Source organism: Anas platyrhynchos, chromosome 11 (genome assembly GCF_047663525.1).
Source record: "Anas platyrhynchos isolate ZD024472 breed Pekin duck chromosome 11, IASCAAS_PekinDuck_T2T, whole genome shotgun sequence".
In the NCBI taxonomy this organism is placed as follows: Eukaryota; Metazoa; Chordata; class Aves; order Anseriformes; family Anatidae; genus Anas; species Anas platyrhynchos.
The window spans coordinates 11,254,621-11,267,542 of record NC_092597.1 but is presented as its reverse complement, the minus strand read 5'-3'; the positions used below and the strand labels follow the sequence as shown (position 1 = coordinate 11,267,542).

The window sequence follows — 12,922 nt, the reverse complement described above, 5'->3', positions numbered from 1 at the left end:
AATCCCTGCGCGTGACGTCACCGCCGGTAACCGGCGGGGCGGGGCCGGGCCAGGCCTCAGCCGCCGCCACCGCCCGTCGGGGCCTCGGGGGGGCTGCGCTGGGCCCGGCCCCTTCAGCGCCCGGCCCCGTGGCCGCTCCTGTCAGGGCTGGCGGGCTCGGAGCCCGAGTGACGGGGCCCTGCCCGGCCCCGCCGCCGCCTGCTCGGCGTGTGTCCCGCTCCTGGTAACGGGCAGGCGCTCCTGAGGGCGGGGAGCAGGGAAAAATCCACAGGGAAAAATCCAAGCAGTGACCAAGGGAACGGTTCAGCGCCACAGGGTCAGCGTCAGTAACTGCTGTCCTCTGGGTGCGTGGTTAGTAACAGCAAAGCACCTAAATCTGTATCGTAAAATTGTGATGTTGCCCTGGCAAGCAAGTAAAGAAACTTCCAAAAATGACTACAGAAAAAAAATTGTATGGTGGGAATTTAATTTTTTGGGGAAAAAAAATAATCTTCAATGGTTTTTACCTTGAAGATAAGTTGGCTGTAACGTTAAACCAGTTAACAGGTTTGCAGTAGCTGAATGCTCCAGAGGCTTTGCAAGCACGTCGTGAATTCACCAAAAATTGAATTTCAAAGGTCAATTTGAAGCAAGTTGCAAAGAGGCAGGCAGTGCATCGCTGCGGGGGGCAGGAACCCCTGTGTGCGTAAATGTAACCCTCTGTAAGGACAGGGCAGCTCAGAGCTCTGGTCAGTGCGCTCACAGTCACAGCTGTTGGTGAGTACCCTGCCAGAAGCTGCTCTGCTGTGGGTTTTTGCTGAAGAGCATTGGGCCTCTTGCTTTGTGTTCTTTTAATCAACTATCAGGTTATAGTTACTATCAAGCATTCGTTTTCTCCATCTTTGGAGCCAGCTGGGACACCTAACTCATTATTTAGTCAAAGAATTAGCAGGGAAAGTAGCAAGGGCTGGTGTTTGGGGTTCGAGTAAATGGAAGTGGTGTCAGTCCATCGCTATTGTTTGCATTCCTCTACTCTGACAACCACAGTGATTGCGGTACCTGAGGGGAGCACAATGCTTCTCTAGCTGGTTGTTCCTCACCAGCGGTTGCTTACCTGCTTCTCAGATGAACACCCGATCTCTTGCTCTCCTTTTCCTTCCTTCTTTTCCTGCTGCATGCAACACTATGAATCACCTTGTCACTTCTTACTTACCAAGTCTGTGTCTAGGTGTAAAAAAAAAAAAAAAAAAAAAAAAAGCAGAGAAGCTCTGTTCTCTCCAAGAAGACTGGACTGGACTGGGACTTGGGGAATAATTAGCTCCTACTGCCTGTTTCATTTAACCACCAGGGGACTCTGTATTTGGTTTTAAAATAGGTATTCTCACTGTTAGCACAAAATGAGTCAAAACATTCCCTCCATCCTGACTTTTGGAACATCCATCATCTTTATAGGTTGTAAGAAGTATGCATTTTATGAAATACTCACAGAATCTCTCTGTTTGTGTTTGTTTCTCTTACCTGGCCACACCATATGTAGTGAACTGTGCCTTCTAAACAATTAAGCTGTTGCTGGAAGTGGCGTCCCAGAGTCCAGTCTGCAGCAGGGCTTTCTTTGAGCACCCTTGACTTTTTGTAAAGATGTTCCAAGAATAACCTAAAAACAAACAAACAAAAAAGGTAAATCTGGGTGCTTGGGAGTTGTGTTTTCAAAGGCACTGACATTTGCATAAAGGGAGCTTCAGCTGTCCCTCACAAAGGTGAAATCTGAATCACAACAACCTTCCTTGCTGCTGAGCTGGATTTTTCCAGTATCCAAACCTAAACAGATATCATGATTTCTACAGTGCATTAGGAAAAATACCTTTTAAATAACATACTCAACCTATAGTTTTTAGTCTTTCTTAAGATATGCTTCAGAAAGTTTTAGAACAGTATCATGTAGTGGACTTCAAGTGGTACTGGAATTCTTTCCACAGAATGAAATATTGAAAGGATAATTTGGGCAGAAATCAGCTCTTAGGAAAGCATTTTTGTTCTTGGTGAAAAGTAAAAGACTAATATCTGTAAGAAAATGGAAATGATGGCATTGTTTTAAGATGTTAGGGCAGTTTGTAGTGAGTGATTAGCATCTTCAGAGGATTTTTCAGAGCCAAGTTTTAATTAAAATATATGACAATCTGAAGTAATTAACTTCAAGTGATAGTAATACAAAGTGAATAAGAGAGACCTGTTTCCATAGTACCATTTTAATTGGTTAAGGCTGTGCAGCTGTGAGTGTTTTGGGCCTGTATACAATTTGAAACTGGATACATAAACACCTGTGAGTAACTGTGAGATTGTACATTGCTTGCAGTCTAAACCAGGCTTTTCCTCAGAAGGAAGCAGCAAAATTGTTTCTAGATGTGCTTGTCCACCAACCAACAGTTGTTTTGACCTTATGGGTCACATTCTTCTCTCTAGGTGCTCAGAAATAGCTCTTTCCTTGTGTGCATTCACAACTGCTTTTTTCTTACAATTTTCTTCCTCCATCTGTACAAACTGTAGTTGAAAGCAAACTTTGATGCTTTGGGTATAGATGCTCCAACAGCTTTACAGGAACTGGTCTGTGGTGTGGTGTTTTTTTTCTGATTGTGGAACAGTTCCTTAAAAGCAGAGTGCATTTTTCAGAAAGGTAAGGTGAAATTCCTGTCACTGTAGCATGGCCAATGAGAGAAAACATTTTTAGAGATTGCTACTGGAAATTTCTTGATATACAAATACATGGCAGTTGGATATGTTTGTGGATAGCGAAGTGTTTTGTGGGTTAAACTGTGTTTTTCCTGCCCAATGTCTGTGAAGTAGATGCCTCATTTTAGCCTAGAGACTGTAGAATCACAGAATGGTTTGGGTTGGAAGAGACCTTAAAGATCATCTAATTCTACTGCCGTGCCATGGGCAAGGACACCTCCCACCAGCCCAGGCCGCCCCCAACCCCATCCAGCCTGGCCTTGGGCACTGCCAGGGATGGGGCAGCCACAGCTTCTCTGGGCAGCCTGTGCCAGTCCCTCACAACCCTCATGGTAAAGAAGATGCTGATTTGAGTGCAGATAAATTCTCTTCAGTTCTGGAAGTGTAGGGAAACTCATCTAAGGGTAAAAGTTGTCCTTTTTTAATTTTATTTTTAATCAGAATTTGTTCATTAGAAGTGAATTGGTAGAAGACATATGCGTGAGTTTAGAAAGATGTTGCTTGCCTAGGGTTTTTCATTATGGAACCACCTACTCTTAACTACTGCTTAGTCCAAGCTAACTTAAATTAGTTGATCTTCCAGGAGTGGTTTAGTACACATTTATCTAGTAAGAGTTACTGGCAGCATAACCAAAGTACTGTTTGGGCTTAGAGTTTTGTTCTAATGTCATCAAGCCTTTGAAGTAGGAACTGAAAAAGTATTATAGACCTTTTTTTCTGGTTATGTTTTTTGTTGTTGTTTTTAGACTCAGTGCTGGAAGTCTGAAATAACAATAGGACCACCAGGTTAGCATCATGCTTCTACCAGAAACCATTGTTCTACATTAAGAAGCTTTTTTACCAGTCACGAAATCAAGAAAAAAAAAAAGCCAATCACGCATAGTTGTTCAGCTGCATGAATCAACGGCCTGCTTAAACTAACTGGGATAAACAGCAAGGAGCATCCAGAATTAGTATATTTCTCCACTTGTTTTAAATGAACATAAGTTTTGTAGTGAGACAAACACGCTTGCCTTAGGGAAGAAATGACAGAGCACGCAGCAATGGACAACTTTATGTTGCCATGGCAACAGTGTGAATTAAACCTGAAACACCCCATCCCAAATATGAATGGAGTGCCAAGCACTCCACCCACCTGTCGGCTGATCTCTGCACTGTGGTTGAGCTGGTTACGAGCCATGGTAACAGCACGGCTTTGTTTTGGCGTGTGTAATATTTCTGTTTGGGATCTTGTGACAGCACAAGTTTGCAGCGACAGTGTCTTAACACTAATTCCTGGAAGGTACCAATCATGATTGTAAAACAAAGGACATAAACAACACATGAGCTTTATTCACCTCTTCATTTCCTTCATAGCTTTGTGAGCCTGTCAATCCGCAGAAAGCTTCACCTGCAGCTGGAAGAAGCAGCCTGTCCCATTGCAAGAATTCAGTCTGTGAGTTGAGCACAATCTCATGCGTGTTGCATACAGGCATCAAAGAAAACACTGTGCTAACAACAGCATTGTGTAAACTGCAGCATGTAAAAATTGTTTGAAGGTCAAGATTCCTTACTGAGCTTTACATAAGTTATCCTCATTTACTAGATGTATTTGAAGAGTACTGAAAAACGTTGTACTAGGACAGCAAAGACAATTTCATTGTGGAATTTTTTCTTACAGCATGACATTCATAATTCTGTAGTTAAAATTAAGTTATAGAAGAGATCTCTTCTCTATATACTCTATTTAGAAATGTTTTCTTCTGTTTATTAAATGAAAGCACAAGTTTTGGAGCATAAACAGCCATTTCTCTTCCATGAGACTAGCTGTTCAACACCAAGATACAAGTTATACAAGGTAATGTGATCATCTATTTGGATTCCTTCCTCTAACATAGCAAGGAAAACATTTCACATGACCAGAAGAAAAGATAAAGTGAGACTTCTTGCAACGGAGTTTCAAATCTGTGTTTTTTTTTTTTTTTTTTTCTTTCTTTTTCTTTTTTTTTCTTTGAAGTACTTCTGGAAAGCTAGTTGCAAGCTCAGGTAAGATATCAAGGGGCTTTCTGAAAACAGTCCTTGGAGCAAAGTGAGAATTATTCCAGAACAAAGGAATTAAATCAGCCCTGATCAAAAACAGAACAAAACATATCTCTGTGAGGTAAAGTGTTTTTTACAGTTGAAATATCCCCTGTTCTGTGTTCAGGGATTTTCAAAGTGACTTTCTGTGAGTGGTGAAAATAGGGCACTTAAAATCCCACTGTGAAGCTTTCTTTCTTTTCCTTTAATTTCAAATTTCACTATGAGTAATTAGGCATTTGGATATGGTGCAAATACTCTGGAATAAAATATCAATCTATAAAGCATCTATAAAGTATACTAGTCCTACATTTTCCTAATCAACGTGGCTTTGTACCAGTAAATAACATTCTTGAGCATGTTCTGCGGCTCTGAGGGAAATGGCAGGGCACAGCTTGCATCCTTCTCTCCTTTGAGAAGGGTTGCCATTAACACAGTCTTCTAGTAACTGCCCGTGGCTTAAGTTACCCCTCTGTCTGTGGCAGTTGTGTGGGGAAATACCAGTTGGCTCAGACCAAAGCTGTTGCAGGGAAGATCCTCACAGTGGGTGGCTTGAGCTATTCCCTGGCTTTTATTTATTAGTAGAGAAGTAGCCTAAGTGGACAAACTGGACTTTATTACATCCTGGGAACTAATTGGTTCAGTCATGTGTAGAAACTCCTACAATATATGGTAGGCCTCGTTTGGTGAAGTGAATGAAGTGCTGGTAGCTGTGATGCTGGAGGAGGTGCTTGGCTGTTGCAGTACTGGGTTTCATTGGTATAATTGACTTGCAGGCATTTCCTAATGTAATTAATCTGTGTTTTCTTTAAGAAATTAACTTCGCTGAATGTTCCTTTTTGAAAATAGAGGTAATAAAAATCAGAATTGATTCAACTTCTGTGAACTAATTTGTTAAAAATCTTGGCAAAAGAAATGATTTGCATCTTAAAGCATTGTAGGCTCATTAAAATTCCTCTCATGGATAATTAAAGAAAACTGAATAAAAAAGAAAGTTTAGCAGTAAGCAGCTCACAGGCACTGCGACATTTCAAGCATGCTAAAATCAGAAAGAAACAGCTTTTGTAGCTGTAGTCTCCTCCTCTTTATTACGTGTTGTTTTTTTCTAACAAATAACCAGTTAGTGTTGGTTTCTTCTGTTGTTCAAGTGGCTTATTTATGCCCAACCTTCACAGTTCTTAGCATATTTGTCACCAGCTTTAGAGGGTTTGTCAGCATGCCTAACAGTGGAGAGACTCTTGCGAAAAAATCACAAGATGAAAATGGGTAAAGTAGTTTACGTATTTATATTGATGAACTGATTTTCCAGTTTTTCACGACTTAAATTCATCTTCTACCACCATGTGGGTCCACAAGAACCTTACTTTCTTAATAGTGACTCAATCTGATTCCGAATAAGAAGTATCTTTTGAGGCTAAAATGAGAGAAAATTGTAATGAAGATTCTAAATGGATTTACTCTCCTATGCTAACTTCTAGTTTGGCATTAATCCTAACTGTTTCACTCAGTATGAACTACGTTGCTTGTATCCTATTTGCCTATATCTAATTGTGTAGTGTTCATTTTATAGCGCAGAGTCCCAGAAATGGGCTCAGCAGAGGTTTGTGTATAGCAGTTCCAACAAGAGGTACATTGAGTTCCTGTGGCTCGGTTGCTCACAGCTTAGTAAAGACAGGGAATGCTAGCTGAAAATGCTGGTAAGATACTAGACTCTTATACTGCAGTAAATTGAATGATTAATGGCTTTCCAACCATGTGGTAAGATTACATACATTCTTAAATACCATAAAATAGCAAAATTCTGATAGTCTTAAAGAAAAGAGTGGTCATGTTCCTGAACCATCCCTTCATGTGTCTCCAATGAATAGAGCAGCAACAAAGACTAAAAGTTCGGTACTGTTTGCTCTGCACATACTACCATTCATACTATGTACTTTGAATGGACCTTCAAAAATACCCTGCTGCAGCTATGAATGTAGAGCTCTCTTCCCTGCTAAATTTGAGGGAATAAACCTTAGGTCGTAATTTGCCTTTGTGGTTGAGCATCATCTTTCCATCAAAGGCAACTGAACTTAAATCATGGGATACCTTAAAATGTATCCCATCTCTTTGAGCAGGGAGTGGGGAACTTGCTTTTAAAAGAGTTTACTTCAGAGTTGATATTACATTTTTACATGAAAGACAACCCTATCGGCTGCTCTCTTCTTTTTGTCCTAGGTAGCCAACACAAAAGGGAAAAAACATTTCCCTTTTCCTGTTACTCCATTGCTGTAATCATATTTCCTGTGAGAAAATCTCCCCATCTCTATTTAGAGTTTTTCAAAATGCCCAAGATTTTCAGAATAGATGAACAAATCTCAAAGGAAATATTTTAGCTTCTTATTGTAAGTTTGTCAGTATCACTGAGTACTAATTATTGATTCCCATGTACTGAACTATCGTATTAGGTAGACTTCTTTCTGTTAAGTTAGATTTAACTTCACTTTTACTTAGATAAGAACTTACATGTTACATTGCTTGAAAGATTTGCTTGATCCTCTCAGGTAAACAGATGGCCGGGGTCCATTTTATCATAATGGTTTCTTCTATTCAGGGCTTTGTAATCCCAGATAAGCACACTCAGGAGTAAACTGTGGAAAAAGACTTTATGGAAAAGAAAAAAATTGAAGAAATCTTGGAAAGCTTTTGATAATATATATATATATTTCTTTTGCAGTAGTAAAATATTTAACACAAGATTGACATTCTTAAATCTGCACCAAACCCATGAAACAGTTTGATTTGGGATTGGTGTAGATATATGTACACACTGACCTGAGGAAGGTAGGATTTTTGTAAATTAGTAACAATGCCTCTGTTTTAGTCCAAGCATGGTTCTACTTGTGACGTGCTTAAATAAAGAAGGTGTTCTGGGTTTCCATTATTTAAAAAAACTGCTGCAAGAATTCTAAAATATATAGTGGTTTTCAACCATTGCAAACAGGAAGTTTAAGTGTCTTATGTATTACTTCATTTCAATAAAAAATGTTTGGCATATGGTTTGTTTCTGAATTTCTATTGAAAGAATGTCAGACCAGAACTCTGAATGCTTTTGATGTGTTCAGTTTCCTTTGCTTAAATGCTTTCTTGTTTTTGAAGAAGTTGGTGCATATTTGTTGTCCTGCTAAGTGGTGGTGTTCCCCTGGTGTGGTTTGAAGTTTGGCAAAGTTTCTTTTTTCATGCTGGCAGTAGGATTTCAGGTAGAGAAAACTAGACAAAAATATAAGATTCTAGCAAAAATGTGCAGAGATAAAAAGACCTTCGGTTAGTCTGAAACTTAATCAGCATGACCTCAAAAATGAGAAAGAGAGGAAATAATGAGTTCTGCATGACCTAACTTTGCCTTAATCCCTACAGATTGCTGTACAGAAGCAGCTACTGGAAGATTTCAGGCTCAGGTGGGGGATTTTGCTGGGTAGGGTAGAACAGAGTAAAAAGGCTGATGTATTCCTTCCTATTCACCCACACAATTCTCAGCTATCTGTAGAACTAGTCTGCTTGCCAAAATAAATGGCCTGTTTTGTTTCTTTTTTTTTTTTTGGAGGGAAATTAGTCATACAAAAGATAAAAAGAAGTTTTATTTTTGCAAACAAAGATAGGCTTTACTAGAAGGTGTGTGTCAAGTCTGGCATATGGCAAAACAGGTCTCAGCTCTTATCTTCGTTGTTCTTTATTAAACTTTTGTGTTGCTCTTAAAGATACCTTTGTGTGGGAAGAAGTTATATTAGTAACTTGAGAAAGGTGGTTTTCTTGTGCACTCTGAGAAGAAAGCTGATTGTTTAATCAGCTGAGCCTTTTTGCAAGAGTGGCACATATCTGGGCTGCCCCCTTTTTAAGTCTCATAAGGACATGAAACTAATTAAAACCCGAATGTAACCCATTCTTCAAGGAGAAGGGGAAATTTTAAATAGAACAAATAAGGAATGTATTATAATATTTCCCTAATTTAAAAAGAGGAGTAATTGGTAAATAAGACCACTCATAATAGACAGCAGTGCCTCTGTAAAGGACCACAAGGACATCTTCTGACTCTCCTTACTTTGCTCCTTAACATAGGAACAATTTTGCATGTGATACAAAATTAGGATTTACAAAATTAGTATTGTGTGCCATTACTGTCTGTTTTTCTTGATGCAATAGAAGATGAGAAACCATTTAAAAGTGTTTTAGGAAATAATTAATAGCTTCTCAGTCAGGAGATGTAGTATTTGCTACTCAGCTGTTTGTGTTGCTCACATAATTTGATTTATCTGATGAGCTATCAAACCTGGGGGCCAAGTTATGTTGTGTGACTCAGATTTGAATCTGAGTAATTTCACAGTCTTTGTCTAGATCTCTGACAGATTCATGATTCTAAATTTATTGTCCTGTGCTCCCTCCCACATCCTCTCCCCAGAGTTCTGTTTTAAAATATTGGAGTCAGCACTTGCAAGACGCATGGGAAATCGGGAAAGGATTACTCATGAATGGGATCCAGATGGTGATGGCTAGTGGCTGAAGTTTCTGGGCAAAATGCCAGGATTATTCAAGTTTTCAGAGATACCCAGAGGTAATTTGGCCCATTGCTTTTTGCTGCCAAAAGAATTGTCAAGTGATTACTTAATGATTCCATCTTAACTTAAAATGGCCAAGTGACCTGTTGAAAATGCCTAACACCCCATGAAAAGTACTTTGGAAAGTGCAGATGCAGACCCGAAACATACTGCCAAAAACAGCTCCAATGTAGATTAAAGCTGGTGTATTATATATAGCTAGGTTGCCCTGCTATATATAGCTAGGTTGCCCATGCAACAAAAGCTTAGGGGGCAAAAAAAAAAAAAAAAAAGTCCAATTGTTAAAACAGACAAATATTTCATAACACTGGTCACAGACTAATTGGAAGAAAGATTTTTTTTTCACCTGCTTTATTACTGTTTAAATTAAACAACCAAACTATAAGAATTTACAAGTCATCCTCAGAAGAAGCAAGCAATGAAAGGTGAAAATGAAATTTATGAAGAGGTTTCTGCCTTAGAAAAAAATGCATGTTTTCCAGTTCAGTCTCATTTGCATGTTTTAAAATAAGATTAATTTTTAATAATTGGGAAAGCATAAGGCAACAAAAGTGTGTTTGAGAAATAAATACTTGCGCAAATGGGGATTTGCACAATCTTCTCCCTAAAATAACAAAGAATCTCCCTGAGAACAAAATTTATTAATAAAAATGTTTTCACTGTATGGTGACGCCATCCATGTAGTACAACATGATTCAGGAATGAGATGAGAGCTGAGCAGCTGTGCAATGGGAGAAGCTTCTGCATTAGAAATACCAGGAAAGGGAGGAAGAGATGGTGGCATCATCTTAAATCCTGACAGCAGTAGTGGATTCTGGATGGAAACGTAGCCCAAACTACTGACTGTTTAAACTGCAAAAAAACCTGTTTGTTCAAACCTTCCTTGTTACCAGTTGTGAATGTGATTTCCAGACTTAAAGTATTTTGACTTTCTGTATATATTTAAGGGGTTGTGACTAAATATCCTGAAGCCTAAAAAAGTAACTTGTACTGAATAATATATCAACAATATACACAGACTTTTATCATTTGATCAACTGCTCATATTTTTGCAAGTTTATAGAAAGCTGACTTTAAAACAAACAAACAAAAAAACCCTAATGCTCACTGGTAAAAATCTAACAATGAGAAGGCTACAGAAGTTGAGCAATTGTGATAAAATATACAAAAGAATACAAAAAGAATAAGAGCTTTCTGTTTGTTTGCCACTACACATAGAGTTTAACAACTTCCCCTTAAATTTCATGATAATTTGACTGCTGTGTAACAAAGTTCAGATTTCATTGGTACAGTTTTTTATCTAAGGAAGCACTCTGCAGAATTAAGGCCAAAATATGTTGAACTAGTTCCTCATTTTGAAATACGGGAGAAAAGATTCTAACCAAATTGTATAGGACAATGTGTGTATTTTGTGAGGTGTGTTAAAGTAAGAATTACTTTTGCTCTCCATAGAAATCATCAGTTCATTATCATATTAAATGTTGACTTTATTCATTCTTTTAGGTTTTATTCTTAGTATTTTCATCAGGAGAGAAGGTTAAGCACAGGAAATGAGCTGACTGTATTTGACCTAGGATGTGAGATGTATGCAGAAATTCCAAGTATCAGGGCAAAAAAAGTAGAGCTTGTGGAAGTGCTTCCAAAGTTTCTTGAAGTTTTAAAAAGAAAAAAAGGAAGAAATTAGTGTCACAACATGGACTGTCATTAATCAGACACTCAGTATCATACTAATAACAGTTTTTCCTAATGTATAACATTAAGCACATGAGGACTGCCATTTCATAATGATCAGAGTGGGGAGGTTTAGCTCTTCCATTAAATTTCTTTGTTTCCAAGAAGAAACAGTGCTGTATTCACTGGATTTGTTCAAAGGTTTTTTTTGTTGTTGTTGTTTTGTTTTTTTTTCTCCGTAGGCTAACTGCTCTGCCAGCAAGCTCAGATTGGTTGCCTTTATTTTGCAGAATCCTTACCCACAGCAAGGGCTCGGGAGGTCTGTCAGTTACTTCAGTCACTGCTGTGCTCGTACCCTGTTGCACATGCATTACTTCTGCTGGTTTGCAAAGACAGAAATGACTGGAGCTGATTCGGTCTTGGAAACAACGAATGGAATTTTTCCCTTTGTTAATCCACTACAGGGAATGTTCAGACTCTTGATTTCGGTTGTTGGTTCACCTGATACGTGAGAGGAGCTTCAGTATGCTCTAGCAGTCAGTTGGTGTAGCACAGGGCGGTAGCTGCAGGCACTTGGAGCTGCTCTGGGATCTGCGCCAGGCTCTGGGCCAGCCAGCCTGAGCCTGCTGTGCCTTTGCCTCAGGGGCGGGCTGGTCTCTTGACTTCAGGCAGCTGACAGGGTCTTATTTGATAGGATGGTACCTCACCATTAAATCCCAGCCTGTCAGGAAGTACTGTCATTCAAAAAACCCTCATGCTAATGGAGTTGCACAGGAGTATGCTTTGTTGAGTTCTGGCTGGTCAGCACTGTGTAACTTGAACTCGTTTTGTTGTAATTGGCATGCTAAAATGACTTCTACTCTCAAATCTTTTGTGTGTGTTTTGTAGAGGTTTTTACATATTACCTTTGTAATCATACACTTTAGTTAAATAAAAATTTTATATAGGAAATTCCCTTTTAAATTGGTAGTTGAATTTGGGAACATGCTGTCCCTGTACTAATAACTTTAAATGATTTATGCAGAACACCAGCCTTAACTGTTGCAGCCAAAGTCCAGATATTTACAACATTTTGGTGTTGATAGAGCATCTTACCAACAAACCATAATTCTGCAGTGTATTTTCTCCTTGCAGCTGTATGCCAGGTGTGTTCTTATTTTCCTTTGGGTATATTAGTATGTGGGTTTAAGCGTTACATCTTTAATAGTTATATCTCCTTTCAGAATATCTACAGATACACAGCCTATCTGCAGAGATTTGCTGACTTGTTTTGAGGACACCCAAGATGAGAGAGGAGACCCAAGAGAAGGGACCCAAGAAGAGCCAGCAGGTAAGCACACGAAAGGTGATTTTTGAAACTTGGAACCCCTTTTAGAATTTTTACATGTAACGTTTGTTCTGTTTTAGCAAACTGTCTGTTTTTCAGGGCTATGATAAGAAGAGCAAACCCCCCGCTCCCCAACCCACCAAAAAAAAAGAATCAGGCAACTGAAACTTTTCAGGAGTTTTCTGTAAACTTGCATGAATTCAGTAGCTTCTCATGATTTTTGTCTGTATTTGAGATGATTGTTATATAAAAGTGAAAAGTAGCCTGATCCCCAGCAAAGCCATCCCCATCCTGGTGTTCTTTGGCATTACAGCCTGCTTACCAGCTAGTAGCTATCGAGAATTTGCCATGCTGTAATAACTGGGGGCTGTGAAGGAGTACCTGTCCTTGGGTCAGTTCTGCATTGTATTGTAGCACATGCACACTGTTGCAAGTTTAAACCAAGTGCAGTGTTATATTAAAAGAGCTCTGCTACCATGCAGCTTAAGGGAGGTTTGCAAGCAGAATATAAGCAGCTGCTTTGGAAGATTTGCAGCCCCAAGGGAGCTCTCTGATGCCTTGTTGAGAC

The 12,922-nt window shown here is 39.1% G+C and overlaps 1 protein-coding gene across 21 annotated transcripts in view; it reads left to right on the top strand.

The window, feature by feature from the left end:
- Window positions 1-41: 41 nt before the first annotated feature.
- The window catches only part of ACSBG1 (acyl-CoA synthetase bubblegum family member 1), a 36,195-nt gene continuing 23,314 nt past the window's right edge, over window positions 42-12,922 (top strand). For 2 of the 21 annotated variants that reach the window (XM_021277763.4, XM_021277762.4), the window contains exons 1-2: window positions 5,675-6,030; window positions 12,251-12,357. In XM_021277763.4, coding sequence (XP_021133438.3) covers window positions 5,801-6,030; window positions 12,251-12,357 — 337 coding nt within the window. In that variant the 5' untranslated portion in view covers window positions 5,675-5,800. Of the gene's footprint in view, window positions 352-2,314; window positions 2,651-3,452; window positions 4,142-4,178; window positions 4,732-5,674; window positions 6,031-9,199; window positions 9,353-12,049; window positions 12,173-12,250; window positions 12,358-12,922 lie in introns of those variants that run through there. The other 19 variants (XM_021277766.4, XM_072043214.1, XM_072043212.1 and 16 more) reach the window with 19 other exon arrangements.